A 17,976-nucleotide genomic window follows, 5' to 3' on the forward strand; every position below is an offset into this window, starting at 1 on the left:
GGAAATAGACTAACCAGAAAATTCTGCTTCAGGGGGAAAGGTATGGGTTAAAATTAGGGATGAAAGAAGGAAGAAAGGCCAGGAAGTGAGCCAATAAATAAGTGCCACAAAAGGGAAAATCTAACATAATTTTGGTGCCTAAAGAGATGCTTAAAGCAAGAGAATAGTATTTTCTCTTAGCTCTGATTCAGAAGCCTGTTGGGGCAAAGGACTCTGACGGAGTCTCCTTTTCTGAAGAGCCAGAAAGAGAGCTAAACAATACCTAACCTAACAAATACACTTCCCAGAGTGACATACATCCTCCAAATGGATGAAGAAATAAGTGGGAGCTCTGTCAACAATGCAAATGGTTTTTGATTCTCATGTCACAAGATGGGTCTATTATAGAGGAGTTGTGCTAGGAAGCAACCTGTGGAAAATGTTTAGCGGGATGAATTTGAAAAACATTGACTAATAATCTAAAAGAACATCATGTGCCATTAATCATGATGACGGTTTAAAAAAGGTACCAGAGAGGCACCTGGGTGGCTCAGTTGGTTAAGCCTCTGCCTTTGGTTCGGGTCATGATCTCAAGAGTCCAGAGACGAACCCCGAGTGGGGCTTCCTGCTCAGCAGGGAGTCTGCTTCTCCCTTTCCCTCTGCCACATGCTCCCCCCTTTCCTCTCTCTTTCTCAGATAAATAAAATCTTAAAATAAATAAAAATACACCAGAATATGGTGGCAGAATGTTATCTACTGCATATCTCTTTTGTCAAAATAATGTTATGTGAAAAAATAGCTATTTGCCCTGTTTTTGTGGGTTAATAGGCACAAGGGGGAGGAAAAATTGGGACATTTGGATCACTGATAAAGGATAAGAACAAGGTTTAATTTGGTGGGCCCACATTCCTGAGAATTCTGAAATTTGGTTGTGGGAAGTGCTATGGAACACTCAAACCAAAGTCTATTAGGAGCGGCTACTACTCATGTGATCTAAGCCTGGGGGAATTAACATTTTTGAAGTACCAAATGTATTTCCTAATTGTACAAAGGCAGTTAGTACTCAATGACAACATGCCTGCTATTGGCCCACTTGAAGTAAGAGAGCTTTAGTGGAATTAGGACCTGCTTAGGAGTATGGTCAGGCAGATTTGTTTTTTTTTTTGTTTTTTAAAGATTTATTTATTTATTTGGAGAGAGAGAGAGAGAGCGCGCGAGAGTGCATATGGGGGAGAGGGGCAGCAGAGGGAGAGAATCCTGCCAGCTGACTCCCCGAGGAGCACAGAGCTTGAGCTAACGACCCATGAGATCAGGACCCTAGCTGAAACCGAGAGTCAGATGCTCAACAGATGGTGCCACCCAGGCATATTTGTGTGTGTGTGTGTGTGTGTTTAAAGATTTTATTTATTTATTTGAGAGACTGAGCATGAGTGGGGGGAGGGGCAGAGAGAGAGGGAGAAGCAGGCTCCCTGCTGAGATCGATCCCAGGACCCCGAGATCACAACCTGATCAGAAGTCAGATGCTCAGCTTACTGAGCCACCCAGGCACCCCATCATGGTGTAATTATTTTGTCCTCCCCAACTCCGCTGAGCTCTGCTCAGCTGGGGTCTGTTTCTCCCTCTCCCTCTGTGCCACCGTCACCCCCATCCCCCGCTCATGCTCTCTCTCTAATAAATAAAATCTTTTTTTTTAAGATTTTATTTATTTATTTGACAGAGAGAGAGACAAAGAGAGAGGGAACAAGCACGGGGAGTGGGAGAGGGAGAAGCAGGCTTCCTGCTGAGCAGGGAGCCCGATGCGGGGCTCGATCCAGGCCCCTGGGATCATAACCTGAGCCGAAGGCAGACGCTTAACGACTGAGCCACCCAGGCACCCCTCAAATAAATAGAATCTTAAAAAAAAAATTACGCCATGATTTTGAGAGAGAGAGAATGTGCACATGCACACAAGAGTGGGAGAGAAGGGGCAGAGAAGAGAGAGAAAACCTTAGCAGAACTCAATCTCACAACACTGAGATCATGACCTGAGCCAAAACCAAGAGTCAGATGCTTAACCAACTAAGCCACCCAGGCACCCCTGTACCAAAAGTTTCTGATTTATACTGCAACTACAATGGTACTGCATATGGTATAATATGGAGGCATAAGTAAAATTAATATTGTAGATACTAATAAACTTAGGATAATACTGATATTAATGATCAAATGTAGTGGGAGATTGAATTAAAGGTATCTCAGGACATAATCCCTACAGAGGAGAACTGGTCTGAGAAATATTTAGAGCTGATTAATGATAGGTCAATAACTCAGCAGATGTATACCATAAGGAGCAGACACTTACAGATCCAAGAAGCAAAAGAACTGTATAGTTACAAAAACATGGGAAAATGTAAATGGATGTTTCGGCTATCTGTTTAAATCCACACTAACCCCACATGGATACTGTAAATGTCTGGATTCTGCATGTACATTTTTATTATCTTATCTGATTATGAGATATTGTAGGGCAAGTAAATGATATCACACTAAGGATTACTGTTTTATTAGAAAGAAGACTTGACAATGGGTTATGGGGGTGGACTGCTCTGTGTGGGTTAATTCCTGAAATTAGCTTGAGCTGTTTTGCTAAATTCCTGCATGGCACTGACTTCGGTAAAGGCATAGCATGAAACATAGTTATTAAAAGTGTTGCGAGGGCAACAAACACATGAAAAGATACTCAACATCACTAACCATTGGGAAAATGCAAATCAAAACCACAGACAGATACTCTTTCATACGCTAGAATGGCTACTATCAAAAAACAGAAATCAAGCTTTAGCATGGATGTGGAAAAATTGCAACCCTTGTCCATTGCCAGTGGCAATGTAAAATGGTACGGGTCCTATGAAAAACAGTATGGTGGTTCCTCACAATATTGAACATAGAATTACCATTTATCTACTAGTTCTACTTCTGGGTATATATCCAAAAGAAATGAAAGTAGGGGTTCGAAAAGCAGAACGTGCATAGCAGATTTATTCATAATACCTAAAGACAGAAACAACCCAAATGTCCACCAACACATGAACAGATAAACAAAATGTTGCATATACATAAAATGGCATATTATTCAGCCTTAAAAAGAAGGGAAATTCTTATATATACCACAGCATGGTTAAATCCTGGAGACATTTTGCTTGATGAAGTAAGTCAGAAATAAAGTAACAAATATTGTATGACTCCACTTATATGAGGTGCCTAAAGCAGTCAAATTATAGACTCAGAAAATAAAATGGTGGTTAGCAGAGGCTAGAGGAAGGAGAAATGGGAAGTTATTGTCTAATGAGTACAGAGTTTCAACATGGGAGCATAAAAAAGTTCTGGAGATATATAGTAGGGGTGGTTGCACAACAATGGGAATGTATTTAACGCCACTGAACTGTACACTTAAAAATGGCTAAAGTGGGGGCGCCTGGGTGGCGCAGCGGTTAAGCGTCTGCCTTCGGCTCAGGGCGTGATCCCGGAGTTCTGGGATCGAGCCCCACATCAGGCTCCTCTGCTGTGAGCCTGCTTCTTCCTCTCCCACTCCCCCTGCTTGTGTTCCCTCTCTCGCTGGCTGTCTCTATCTCTGTCGAATAAATAAATAAAATCTTTAAAAAAAAAATGGCTAACGTGGCAAATTTTAGGTTATATATATTTTACCACAATTAATGAAAAGTGTTACAAGGAATTTTGAGGCAGTTTGTACCAGCTTCTGAATACTGCTAACAGTGAGATGAATGGTTTGTACTTGGTCTCTCTGCTGCTGTGCGGCAGGAATAAGCCAATAAGACCAAAGCTGCAGAAGTCCCTAGCTGAGATTCCATTTTGGTTCCAAGGTGTTCTGTGTGTACATCTGTGGTTCTTTATCGATGAGAGGAAAATGCATACTGCCCGGCCCTGACTGAGGAAGGACAACGAGAGCCTGCGCCTGGCTTCTCTGGACCCTTCTGTGAGACAACCACTGACTGTGACAGATATTCTTACTTTAATGCTGTTGCTGTACTATACCCCTTTCGTATAATAAATTATAGCTTTGTAAGCACTGTCATTTTGGGTACCGAGTCTTCTTTAGCAATCAAACTGTGTTTAACTGCCACTATAATTGTAGTTATTATAAGGAAAGAAATACAATGAATTCATTTATGTTGTTCCAAGGAGAAACAACTAAGATCATGGGTGAAAGACACAAGAATTTATCTTGCCTTGCGAGGTATTGAGCAAGTCTCTAGACATGTTCACTAAACACTGAAGTAGAAAGTAGATGCTCATCTACGATTACTGCATTGGGTATCTCAAGGTGCCCACCAAGCCCTAAGAACTTAGATTTTTTTAATTTGGAAAAACTTTTTCAATAGGAACCATACCTGTGATGTTAGCTTCCCAGCAATCTTCATTCGTTCAATTTCTGCAGGAGATTTGATCAGCCGGAGGCGCTGTACCAGCTGCTGGACAGCGCGAACTTTATTCTTGCTCCTGGCTTTGACCTCAGTCAGATGCTGCATGTAGTCAGAGTGAAGCTGTGCGTGAGAGGGCCTCATCCAGTCATACCAGACCATATTGGTCTCATCTTAAAATGAGCAGGAAAAAAAAAATTTAACTAAAACTAACAGCAACAAGAAATATCAACTGTCATAGTGACTTGAACTAGAGTCAAAACTATAAAACTTGTGACATATAACTCTGAAGGGTTTAGCAAAAACTCTCTCAGGACTGAAGCAACTGAAGGGTTTGATTATGTAGTATTGAAAAGGCTATTCCCTGCAAATGGCAATATATTCTGACACCGAATATACAGCTTTTCTGCCCCCAAACTTCAAGGTTCCTTATAAAGATGGTAGATGGGACTAAAGCTTTTTCTCCAGCTCTGATTTCATTCATTATTTATTAAACATTAAAGAACTCCACACTGTAACTGAGCTAGAGGCACTGTTGAATAACTGAACATAAGAGGACAGAAAAAAATACTCACATCTTGACCTCCTGGTTAAAAGTATTCTCTTCCTTTCCAATCTCAGTGTTCGTGAAAGGAGGTTATTATCCCACTTAGGAGCAATTCTTCATGGCTATGGAAACACTCTAGTGGATAATGTGTGCTAACCCACACTTATCCAGGAAGCCTTTCCTTTCCCACCTGCCATATATTCTCATTAGACAACCACATTCTCCTTTTAACTCTAGAGACCCAAGGAATTGGTCTATATATGCCTGAGACATAAGATGTGAAGGCCCATGATGAAAATGCTCCCACTTACACCAGGTCTCCATCCATCCCTTTCTTTTTTCCTGATGCGGCCTAAGAGCATCATTCCCAACAACTGGAATCTGAAGGGTTGTATGTTTTATACAAAGTATTTGGGACAGAAGAGGAGAAATCCTAAAATTTTGATGGTTATATATTAGTGATACAATCTCCTAAATATTTTCATTTTAAAATAAAAATGATTTTAAGTGTATATTACATGTCAAACGCTAATCTTATTTTTAATAGAAATTTAATTGTACTTTCAAAACAGTAAAACCACCTCTACTACCTGTTCTTAGTGTATGAAATCATTGCCCAACTTTTTTGGGTTTTTAAACTTTTAAATAAATATGATTTCATGAATCTTTTCCTTTGCGTACTACTTTTATCTAGTAAACTACTAACGTTAAGAATAATAATGAGAAGTTCTTTTGAGAAATACATTTGGTCTAAGGTTTTATTTAACAATATTGGGTTGATGAAATTACACTGTCGAAGAGGACAGCTAGCAACTAATTAAAAAAAAAGCTAAAACGAAAATGATTCTGTGTCCTACATTTATGGAGACTTTGAAGATATAAAAAAGTGTCACTAATTTAGCTAAGTGATTATCTCTGTAAAATAAAGAATATGTGCATAAAGCAATGAAAACAATTCAAACATATTAGAACTTGCGTATTCAAATGAGTATTTTCTTTCAAAGGAGCCTTTGCAGGAAACAAGTCCAATAAATTCTGTGATCATTGGAAACAATTTTGGAATTCCCTTTTAGAGAATTCTGACTTCAGAAATGGTTTATAAACCATATAAGAAAAACAGACTATAATTTTACAACCATACATATTTTGTCTAAAATTAGTACTTTCCAACTTGATCAGCTATCTTATTTACCAAATTTGGCTCTAAGTGACTTTTGGACACTTCAAAAAATAAAATGCTTCCCAGAGCTGTAGATTTACAAGAATCACTAAAGAGAGTTTATAATGTAGTGTAGGTTCTGAAAAGTTCCAGAAAAGGAATCCTAAAACATTATGAGTGATTATAATTTTACCAGAATAACTGTAGAGAAAATGACTATTTTGAGGGGCATGGACTCAGTTGTGTACTGTATGAATCACCAGAGAATCCTGTTTAAAGTCAGATTTTGATCTAGTAGGTATGGAGTGGGAGCCCTAAGATTTTATATTTCCAATTATTTATTATGTACTTGTATTTCTAATGTGCCAATTCTGATGCTGGTGATGCACTGATCATTCTTTGAGAAAACTGTTTCTTTTTGAAGAGTTGGCAGAAGTAATAAGCAGTGGTCAGAGGTCAATGGACTGGTCAGTAATCTTGAAGAGTGACCCACGCTCATTCTCTACTTTAAGTCTTGTGGAAAAGATTTATGATCCTTTCACGGTGCTCAAGAAAATGCTGCTACGATAATCATTTTAGAAAATGAAGAACTTTGCCTAAATAGGCAAGGAAGGTCTTAATCCCAAATCTGGCCTGTGATCTGACTTCTGCTCCCATTTGTTACCTTTCAATTTTGGTACTAGATGTTGAAATTCTTCCAGTGTATAGGCTTCGTCCACTCCTGTTAAAGCGATTGCTCCATCTGTGCCAGACCGTGGGCCATCCCAAAGTTCTCGACTAGGGTCTCTCCGAGGCACAAAAAGCATGGCCTTATGTGCTGGTAACTGCTTGCCAGGGAGGCTTTGAAGGACCAGAATGCTATCGGGCTCTTGGAATCCACAGAGGTACAGGAAATTGTTGTCCTGATGGAAAGTATAGGGGATATCATTGCTCATGTAGTATGTAGGATTGGACAGCAGAACCACTGTCTGGTCTGTCCCACTCTGTCCCTGTGTTTCCTTGTGGATCAGAGACATTAGTTTGTGCCTGCGAAGCGCATATTCCACTTGAGATAGTCCTGGCGTCACCTCTCCTAGAAATGACAAATAACAGTGATGTTTTGCATTTACATAGTGCCAAAGTACTTCTAAGGTAGCTTACTATTAGATGGAGACAACCAAGTTCACTTCTTCAATTTATGCCAAATCTCCTCATAGCACATGGGGAATTAAGGAGATGACCCAGGTTTCAAATTCTCTATTCCACGGCAAAAAGATTGGAAGAAATGATAGTTAAATGTGGTCCTGCTAGAAAACTGGGATCATGACCCCTTATGAGCTCTTTCATTCTTTTACTCATTCAATCAAATATTTATTGAACATTATTATGTGGAAGGCATTGTTAGGCATATAATTAAGGCTGACCTGAAGTATCAACATAAAAGGTGAGAAAGATGACATTATCCGTGTATGACTTTCCTGAAAGAATGTAAGCTCCATGAGGACACAGATTTTTGTCTGTTAAATGTTACATTCCCAGAGCCTAGAATAACAACTGGAATATAGTGGGCATTTGATAAATATTTGTTAAATGATGTATGGTTTTTAACATAATAGAGTTTAAGGCCAAAGAGCTTCCCCCAATTTCAAGAGCTAAAATAAATTTTTCTTTCTGAATTTCCAATGCATAATAATACCTTTCTAATAAGACTTTTCACTCTCTACTTTGTATTAACAGTAGAGCTGGGTACACATAACCTCCTTCAGGGTTCCCTCCCTGAGCGAAAATCTTTGTATTTTCCAAGTGGGGCCATCTTTGTACTTTCAAAAAACTCTAATAATATTATCTACTTCTTGGGGCTGTCATGAGAAGCAAACTTGATAAAGAATGTGGTTCTTAAGGAATGAAGACTCCCTAGAGAATCTTTAGAAGCTATGGCTCAGTTGCTTAAGCTTCTGACTCTTGATTTTGGCTTAGATCATGACCTCAGGGTCATGGGACGGAGCTCAGGGTGGGGCTCCGTGCTTGGCAGGGAGTCTGCTTCTCTCCCTCTCCCTCTGCCCCTCCTCTTGCTCAGGCACAAGCACTCTTTTCTCAAATAAATAAATCTTAAGAAATAAATAAATAAATCTTAAAAAATAAATAAAGCTATAGATTCATTGTTTACTAAACTTTATCTACTAAACTACAAACTTTTGACATATAATTTCAAGAGTGTCTGATTCACTTACACCCACTCACAAAACTCATATTAGGAACCTGTGTTATGAAGTATTACATATCAGTTCTCAATATTAGTACCCAGAAGACTGCCTGGTTGCTAGCCCAGTGGTGACTGGGTGAGTGTTTCCCTTCTGTTATCCAAATTATGTGTGCTTTCACTTTAGGTAGCAAAACAAAAGAACTACTAAAACAATCACTCATGAAAGCTGCATCCCTCAGCCTACACTTAGCAATAATAATAGTAAAACAGAACCTAATGCTTACTGAATGCTTCTTATGTGTCTGGTACTATTCTAATTACTTATAGGTATCAACTCATTTAATCTTTACATTGACTTCATGATGTGGATTACTATATTTATTGCCTGTAGTAGCCAGTCTCCATATCCAAGTATGGAAAGATAGTCATGAAATACTGCTGTATGAAAAATTTACAGTACAGGATGGATAATATGATCCCAATTATTAAAAAACAAAAACAAAGGAGAGAGAGAAAAAAGAATTAGAAAGAAACCGCAATTTCTGGGGCGCCTGGATGGCTCAGTTGGTTAGGTGTCTGCCTTTGGCTCAGGTCATGATCCTGGGGTTCCGGGATCAAGCCCCGCATTGGGCTCCTTGCTCGGTGAGGGGTCTGCCTCTTCCTTTCTCTCTGCCCCTCCCCCTGCTCATGCGTGCATGCTCTCTCTCAAATAAACAAAATCTTAAAAAAAAAAAAAAAAAAGAAAGGAATCCCAAATTTTATAGTGGTAACTATGGGGACTGAGTTAAGACTGAGATTTCCTTTTCAACATGCTTTTATTTATTTAGAGAAAACATGCACCAGTGGGGGGCAGAGGGCAAAGGGAGAGGGAGACAGAGAATCTAAGCAGATACCACGCCCAGTCCAGGGCCCAACATGGAGCTTGATCTCACAACCCTGAGATCATGACCTGAGCTGAAACCAAGAGTTGGATGTTTAACCCACTGAGCCACCCAGGTACCCCTTTTTAACATGCTTTTTAATATTATCTGAATTCAATGAGTATATACTCTCATAATTAAAATCCCAAATAAAGAGAAAAAGGATAAAAAAGCAATCACGGGCAGTCTGTTCCATACTCATAATCTACAATGGTTCTTTGTTGTCCATTAGATCAAATTCAAACTCTTAAGTAGATTTTAATCCTCTCTACCAGGTGACTCCAATTTATCTGGTCAACTTTTTAAAAGACAGCTTGAGATATTATTTACATAGCATACAATCCACCCACTTAAATGTACAATATAATGGTTTTTGGTATATTCACAGAATTGTACAAACATTACAAAAATCAATTTTAGAGTATTTCAACACTCCCAAAATAAACCCGTGCCGATTAGTAGTCACTCCCCATTTCTTCCCAATCTGTCCAAGCCCTTGGCAACCACTAATCTATTTTCTGTCTCTATGGATTTGTCTATTGTAGAGATTTCATATAATGAAATCACATAATACATGGTATTTAATGATTCTTTGGTCACATCACATAATATATGGTCTTCAGCCAACTTTTTTCTTACCATTTCTCCAATTATTCCGAAATTAATTCCTTCTTATGTCTTACATAGGTCCAATCTGTTCTTTCCCTATTACCTTGCTTACAATGTGTCCTTTTCCAAAATCTCTTCTCCCTCCATAGCAACTCCACTCTCAAGATTTCAGGCTCAATGCATGTTTGTTTTTAGACTCCTCTCATTCAAAAGGCTTTCCTGATGAGCCCAGGTCATATTGATTTGTCCCTCTGAATTATTTTTTTAAGTTAATTGTTTCATATATATATATGAAATTGTTTCATATATATATATATATATATATATATATATATATATATCCTACAGTTGTGTATAAATGTAATCACATCATACTGAACTCTTTCAATAAATATTTTCCCCCTTTTCCTTTGCTGTTTGATTCGTCACTTCCCTTTCTTCCTTTTACCCACATGAATACCTCACCCACACTGGTATTCTAGCATGTATCCTTTCCTATTTTTCTCAATACTCATATACTTGCATTTAGGGTTTTTTGGTCACTAGTGTTTTACAAACATGGGATACTACACATTCTTCTGTATCTTGCTTTTCTATCACAGTGACACCTTATAGAAGTCCCTCCCAAGTCATCTTACATAGCTTCGATTCACTCTGCTTGATGTCTCCATATACTTCTTGGGGTGATGTATCATAACTTATTGGTCCATTTCTATACCGGTGGGCATGTATACTCTATTCAGCTTTTATAAACATCTTTGTACTTATATCCTGGTACTTTTATGCCTTATGTACTGGTGCTTTTAGTTCTATGGGATAGTCCCAGGACAGACATTGCTGGGTCAAAGATCTTTGAATTTTCTTAATACTCATGTTCAGTACATGTAACTCAGTTGTTTATCATTGCCTTGGAACAGCCTAGTTGTTTTACCTACGTAGAGTTTATCTCTCCAGCAAACTCTATAGTTTGCATTCCATTAATAAAATATTAACTTTTATTTATCTACAAGAGAAAAAAAATCTATACTTTATTGATGAAGTTGGTAAGAAATAAGATAAGGAAGCCAACAGAGTCAGTCGTAGAAGAGCTCACACTGCATTTCTTTCTTCCCCAGATTGAGCTGGCTAAGAGTCCTCTAGGGCTCGTGGCCAGAATACTGAACTTTGTACCAGAGCTCAGGAAAAGCTTAACTATTTCTCTCTCTGATAATTATTCATGTTAAATCTGCCACTGTTACCCAACACTGGAAATTTCCCAATGTACCCAAGGAGTAAATACTCTTTTATAAAAGCAGAGGCTAGTTATAATTGGTGGATCATCCAACCTTTCCTTCTTGTTTTCTCCTTTCTCCCTTTCCCGTGCTTTGCTTTTGGTTTCTTCACAGCTATAGTCCACGTAATAAAACTAAATTAGAAATCAATTCATTCTCTGTGTTTTTTTTTTTTAATTTTGGGAAATAAGAAAATTCACAATTTTAATGACCTTAATTTATGTGTTCTTTCCTGTTCTCATTAATAACAAAGCATATACAGAGATATACTGGAAAGTAACTTCTGAAAAGATACAATTGTTTGGAAATCAAAACAGGATTGGAAAACTATCTTTTACCTCCTTCAAGATATTCCTCTCCCTCCTAAATCCAATTTCATACAAATGACCACGTGAGAAACATTTAAAACACTGGCTACATTTTCCTAAGCTTACGAATCATCAATGCTGTAAAGTGATCATTAACTAAATGCCTCCAAACTTCTGAAATCCCAAAGTAACAAAGAACTCTTTGGTCATGAAAAAAATTATCCAAGGAAAAAAGACATCTTTTCTTATTTGAAGGAGGAAATAACAAAGTTGTGATAAAGTAATGAACTTTAACCCTACAGGTAAACCTGGCAGTTGTTATGGTCTTTGATCATAAAACTAACAATTGTAATGGTCAATCTGGCCTGAATTTCTTCCAATAAAACTGTATTTGAATAGACATTCTGGTAACTTTGTCATATTGTAATGCAGTAAGGAACAAAGTTAGTATTTTACCATGTGGAATCAATTAAGGCTGGAGGGGCTATTCTAACAAGCTTCTTTACCAATCAAATGCCTACATGTCACAATCTGGACTCTGCAAATAGCAAAGTCTCAATCAATTCTGACACTCTACAGCTAAGAGGAAAAGCTCTTCTAGGACATTCAGGATTGGACCTCTCAAGAGAATAAGAAAAATGTTCTTCATATTTAATCAGCCAAGCAGAAAACCCAAAGAGGCAAATTTTACAAAGACTGAAAATGGATGGAAAGATGCAAGTCTTTACTACAATTTAGGTATGTATTTTAATTATTTCCCAAAAATAACTAGATTAGGATTTTAATATGGTCTGATTTTGAACCAGCGTTCCTAAAATGAATTCTGTTTAATATTAGGTATTGTCTGCAAGAAAGTAGTTTATAAACTGATCTATTACTATGTAGCTGGAGAATGGGGATAAAATTTAATGTTTCCTTTATAAAGTAAAACATAGATTCTGAAAAAAATGAAATGACCAAATAAACAATAAAAAAATACTGAAAATAGATTTTATTTGCATATATTGAGGAAAACAAGCCTGACAGAAAGGGTACATACTGTATGATTCCAAGAAGAGGTAAAACAATCTATGTTGATAGAAACTGGAGCAATGGTTAAGGATGGAGGGGGGGACTGACTGGAGGGGAGAAGACTTTCTGGGATGATGAAAACGTTCTATATCTTGACTGAGGTGTGTGGGTTATATTGGCGTCTACCTTTGTCAAAACTCACTGAATTGCAATTCATGATATGTAAATTTAAGATCTGTGCAATGCATGATATGTAAATTTCGCCCCATTCAAAAAAGCATACTACTCTAAACTTGAAATACCTTTTACACTAAGACTTCCCTCAGGTGAATTTCTTATTAAAAACCTTATGACAAAAACAGACTTTCCAGAAATTCCAGATAGTATTCTTTGGCACAAGTGTTTCGTTTTGTTTTGTGGTTAAGTATGGACTCATAGTCAGACTTTTGTGAGTTGCAATCCTGGCTCAACAACTTACTGAGTGACTTGGAGAAAGCTACCAAACTGCTTTATGACTCAGTTTTCTCATCTGTCAAATAGAGATAATAATAGCAACTACTCCTCAAAGTTGTCAGGAGGATTAAATAAGTTAAAATACTTGGAATGGTAAGCACTATATAAATATTAGATATAATTATTACCAACATAAAGAATTACACTTAAAGATGTTGTCATTCTGGTAATTCAAAGCCAGGGAGGACACTGAAAGAGTAAAATTTACATGGACAACCACTATCCCTATTAAAGTAATGATTTACATAGAACCCTTGCAAGTCTTTGGCTTTCTCCCACAATAAGAATTGTCTCAAGTGATTCAGAAGCTTTTTATTATTCAGTTCTTTTTAAGATTCCTGATTCTTGTCTAGAGCAGATTCTTGCTAATCTTTACTTCAGAGAATTTCTCAATATGAATGAGAAATATGCACAAAGGTTAAAGAGAAATAGAAAAGTCATTTATTTTTAATGTATCAGTATTTAAACCCCAGGAATTATTATATCTCAAATATTCTTTTCTCCTAGCATTAAAAAATGGAGAAATGCTCCATAATTCTGCACTAGATGGCAGTTTATGGAATTTCTATAAGTTAATAATCAGTATAATGGTAACTTGAAATGAGTAATCAACAAACACCACACATACAGATTAAATATATAGGTTTATTCACCTGTAAATTTATATATGTAACCACTTCAGTCTTTATTCTGCATTAAAATCTACTTCAGAAAGTGAAGACAAGAGGAAAATGCACAATCAGTACAAATATGTGGTTATTTTTTAAATTTCATAGGTACACAGGAAGTGAGAAAAGAAAATATTTTACTTTATTAAAAAATAGGTAGGGGCGCCTGGGTGGCTCAGTCAGTTAAGACTCTGACTCTTGGTTTTGGCTCAGGTCATGATCTCATGGGTTGTGGGATTGAGCCCCCCCTCCCCCAAGCTCCGCACTCAGTGGGAGTCTGCTTGAAGATTCTCTCCCTCTGCCCCTCTCCCCCTACCCCTGCTCATACGTGTGCACTCTCTCTCTCTCAAATAAATAAATCTTAAAAAAAAAAACCACAGGTAGACGTCATGGTGAAATATCTATTAAAAAAAGTAGACCCTGAACTTAAATTTAAAATCTCTAGAATATAAAACTTTTTTTTTTTAAGATTTTATTTATTTATTTGACAGAGAGAGAGAAAGATCAAGAGCACAAGCAGGGGGAGCAGCAGGCTGAGGGAGAAGCAGACTCCCTGTGGAGCAGGGACCCCGATGCAGGGCTCCATCCCCAGAACCCCAGGATCGTGACCTGAGCTGAAGTCAGAGGCTTAACCAACTGAGCCACCCAGGTGTCCCAAAATGTTTTTGTTTTTTTTTTTTTGGTAAGATTTTATCTATTTATTTGAGAGAGAAAAAGAGAGAGCAAGGGAGCATGAACAGGGGTAGCGGCAGAGGCAGAGGGAGCAGCAGACTCCCCACTGAGCAGGCAGCCCGACATGGGGCTCAACGTGGGACTCAATCCCAGGATGATGGGATCATGACCTGAGCCGAAGGGAGACGCTTAACCAACTGAGCCACCCAGGTGCCCCTCTAGAGTACAAAACATTTTTATACTACTGTTCTGCTCATCAGGTGTAACCTATAAAAAGTGTTTTGAAATGGCTACATAAACGTCAGGTCATCATTCAGTAAACATGTGATGGTGGTGATGATAAAGCTATGAATGAATTTAAGAACTGAGTGTTTGGGGATGAGGACGTAAGAGAGGCATGGGGAAGGCACACTTTGCTTCAAAACGTGGCCTGTGGCCAAAGATCTGGCTTTAGGCATCTCATGCACCCACCTGAATGAGTACCCATTAGTCAAGTGGTGTGCATCAGAAATACCCGGGAGTTCTTCAAAACACACGGCCTAAGCCCTTCTGAATTCTTGAGATTCTGATTCAGTAAGTCTACAGGATCATGGCATGTATGTATATTTTTAAAAACCTCACCCAGTGGTCTAGGCAGATTCAGACTACCTGGAATTTCTGTCATTTCTTGGACATATATTTTAATATTCTAAACAGTATAAAAATCTTACCCCACCAAAATAAATCTTGATCTTTTAGATATTGAAGTCAACCATTTTAACAAAACTTAAAAAGAAATTCATCCCTTGCTCAAGGCAGAACTACAACTAAACTATGACTGAAAGATGGAAACCTAATTGGTTTTGACACTTCTAAGGGAAGAAGATTCAAGAATTATTATCTAGCACCCACTCTAGAACCAACCTTTTCATCATTTTAAATATTTTACTTGACAGTAACTGCATAGCCTCAGCCATTATGTTTGACAATAAGGGACAAACAGGCAAATGGTAAAAGCATTCCCTCCAATTGTGGGCCACACAGCTGTATTCTGAACACTTCCCAAAGAATCTCTTCAATACTGTAGTTGAAAGAAAAACAAGTGGTTCTGGATATGTCAGACAAGTCATTCTGACAAGCCCAACTCTGAATAGCCCTTTCTTAAAGCACTACACACTATATCATGTATTTCAAAATTAATTGTGCCAAGGAATGTAACAATGTTAGAAATATAGGTTCTTGGAAATAATGATTCATTAGGCAGTAATTCTTCCTATTCTCTGATAAGTTGCAGTGTTTATGTGAGTTGTGTTTTGCATTACTCCTGTGGCAATGTCCAGGAACTATGTAAGTATCTATTTGCACAGATACTATAAAAAGTGGATTCATAGTTCATAACACTATATAGCTCAGAAGGCCACTTGCCTTCCCGCATGGAATCCTTTTTTCCCGCTTGGGTGATAAGTGGTGGACATATTAGTGATCAAGGAGGACGAACTGACATTTTCTGTCTCTACGGACACAGTCCTTAGCACCGGGTTGGCAATGTAAAAAAGAAGAAATGGGGGGGGTGCCTGGTTGGCTCAGGCAGTAGAGCATGTGACTCTTGATCTTGGGGTTGCGAGTTCAAGACCCATGTTAGGCATAGAGATTACTTATAAATAAATGAATAAATAAATAAATACATACATACATACATACATACTTAAAGGAAATAAGTTTTAGAAATCACTAGGAAGACCTTGGGGGGAGTCAGTCTGATTTTTTACTTCCATCTCAAGCAGTAGTAGCACAGCTAGATCAGAATCCTTTATCTCTGAGCCATTCTACTGAATATTTTCCAGGTTACTCTTGCTTCAGGAAACTTGGGTGGATATGGCCAGGAGAAATCCAGAGGAAATAGCTCCCCAAAATTCAGAAAGAGTTGACCCAGTAATTTTATTTCTAAGAATTTATTTTTAGGAAATAATTGATTGGTATACAAAGTGTATACACACACACACACACACACACAGAGTTCTATATAAAAAATAAATCTAGAAAGATACATATACCAAAATCTCAATAGTGGTTTCCTATGAGTGGTGGAATTACAAGTAATTAAAAAAATTTTTTTTACCTGTATTCTCTAATATTTCTATAATATATATGGACCTTGTGTAATAATTAGAGAAAGGATGAGATATTTCCCAAAAGTTTTAAGTACTTACAAGTACTAGGAAAATAGCTACGCCAAACATGAAACACTTTGAAGCAAACCAAGTATCATGATATAATTTTATACTCCAAACTAACAGAATGACTGCCTCTGTGAAAGAAATTTTTAAAAAAATATTATATGCCTTTTATTTTTTCTCAATAATTTACTCTTTCTCCACTCCATAATCACTTTAACACTTTCATGTGTACATGGAAAAAGACAAATGATTAATACTTTGGATACTTATATAGTTTTTGCCTCCAACAACTGTATACCTGGTTTAACACTGAGGATTCTGTTTTAAAATTCCATCTACTTCTATTCCTTCTTACCCCAATGTCTAAAACCCTATGTCCAGAAGAGCAAAAATTAAGACAGACATCTCTTTTCCCCCATCGCTGATATGAACATAATACATGTATTTATGAATATGTATGTGTATATAATTACTTAAAATAATTTTTTATACAGTTATCATGCACATAACATAACATGGCCAACAGTTTGGATACAGAGGCCATCATCTTGACAGTAATGATTACTAGTTTCAAGGCCTAGAAAATGCAGCTCACCACGTAAAAATATCTCACCACGAGAAATCAATAATTTTCAAAGCTGGTAAAACTCAATGTCAATTCGACTTTTTTTTTTTTTTTTTAATGAGGCTACAGGTAGGTTGACAGGTTAGAGAAATACTTAAACTACTACTAACTGGATTGCTAGTAAGCTTACCTTACAGCTTTGAAAAACTCTGATTTCTTGTGTGTTTCAGTGGTGAGCTGCATTTCCTGAGTCTCAGCCGATTTCCCAGCAGGAATTCCAGTCTGATGAAGAATCAGCAAAAGGAAGCCCTCACTGAGAGACACACTGGTATCATTCACTGAGTGGAGATAGTGAAAGAGTAACGTATTTCTAAAGGCAATTTAGATTATTGGTATATATGCTTACATAGTAAATACAGATTTAACTTCCTAAGGCAGTGGCAACAATTAACTTCCCTTGAAAATCTGACTGCTTTTTCTACAAAGCATTTGTTTTGCCCTACCTACCTCTTTGGGATGGCATTCATTTACCAAAGTTCACCCCTTAACTGCCTTTTTATCATTGTTATCACCTCTCAAAGCTATGAAAATCAATCTGGAAATCTAGTGTAATCTACATTGCAATATTTATGTTAAATGAAATGAGCATTTATGACTCTCAAGAAAAACATGTTTTCTTTCTTTCTTCTTTTTTTTAGTCGGCCCCATGCCCAACATGGGGCTAGAACTCACAACCCTGAGATCAAGAGTCTAATGCTCCACTGACTGAGCCAGCTGGGCGCCCCAAGAAAAACATGTTTTCTAAAATGTCTTTAACATAGCAGATCACAAGGAATCAATTGTTTGATTGATCTAGCAACTGTCTTAGATAGTAATGTAACTTTTCTTTTAAAATATCCTGAAATACATACTTTTCATTGATAATTCTGAATCTTATTTGCTGCTCTAGATAGTGCCATCAGCATACTACCAGTAGCTACATGTACCTTTTTAAGTTT

The 17,976-nt window shown here is 37.5% G+C and overlaps 1 protein-coding gene and 1 long non-coding RNA gene across 8 annotated transcripts in view; one reads left to right on the forward strand and one right to left on the reverse strand.

Annotated features, from left to right (window-relative positions):
* The window catches only part of XPNPEP3 (X-prolyl aminopeptidase 3), a 72,612-nt gene that overhangs the window by 38,286 nt on the left and 16,350 nt on the right, over positions 1-17,976 (reverse strand). For 5 of the 6 annotated variants that reach the window (XR_015727083.1, XR_015727082.1, XM_087868676.1 and 2 more), the window contains exons 3-4: positions 6,768-7,175; positions 4,368-4,570 (exon numbers count right to left, since the gene is read on the reverse strand). Coding sequence is in view for 4 of the 6 variants with exons in the window: in XM_087868676.1 (XP_087724802.1) it covers positions 4,368-4,570; positions 6,768-7,175 (611 nt within the window). In the remaining 2 variants the exon portion in view is untranslated. Of the gene's footprint in view, positions 1-4,367; positions 4,571-6,767; positions 7,176-17,168; positions 17,307-17,976 lie in introns of those variants that run through there. The other variant, XM_045780103.2, reaches the window with a different exon arrangement.
* On the forward strand, positions 11,929-17,876 carry LOC148108623 (uncharacterized). Of its 2 annotated transcripts, none has more exons than XR_015727084.1 (3): positions 11,929-12,131; positions 17,209-17,337; positions 17,677-17,876. It is a non-coding gene; the product is annotated as an uncharacterized LOC148108623 (long non-coding RNA). The 2 variants fall into 2 exon arrangements; XR_015727085.1 differs by having other exon boundaries at positions 11,935-12,131; positions 17,209-17,306.

The sequence above is a fragment of the Ursus americanus genome, chromosome 17 (genome assembly GCF_024610735.1).
Source record: "Ursus americanus isolate L20-20 chromosome 17, mUrsAme1.1.p, whole genome shotgun sequence".
Classification (NCBI taxonomy): Eukaryota; Metazoa; Chordata; class Mammalia; order Carnivora; family Ursidae; genus Ursus; species Ursus americanus.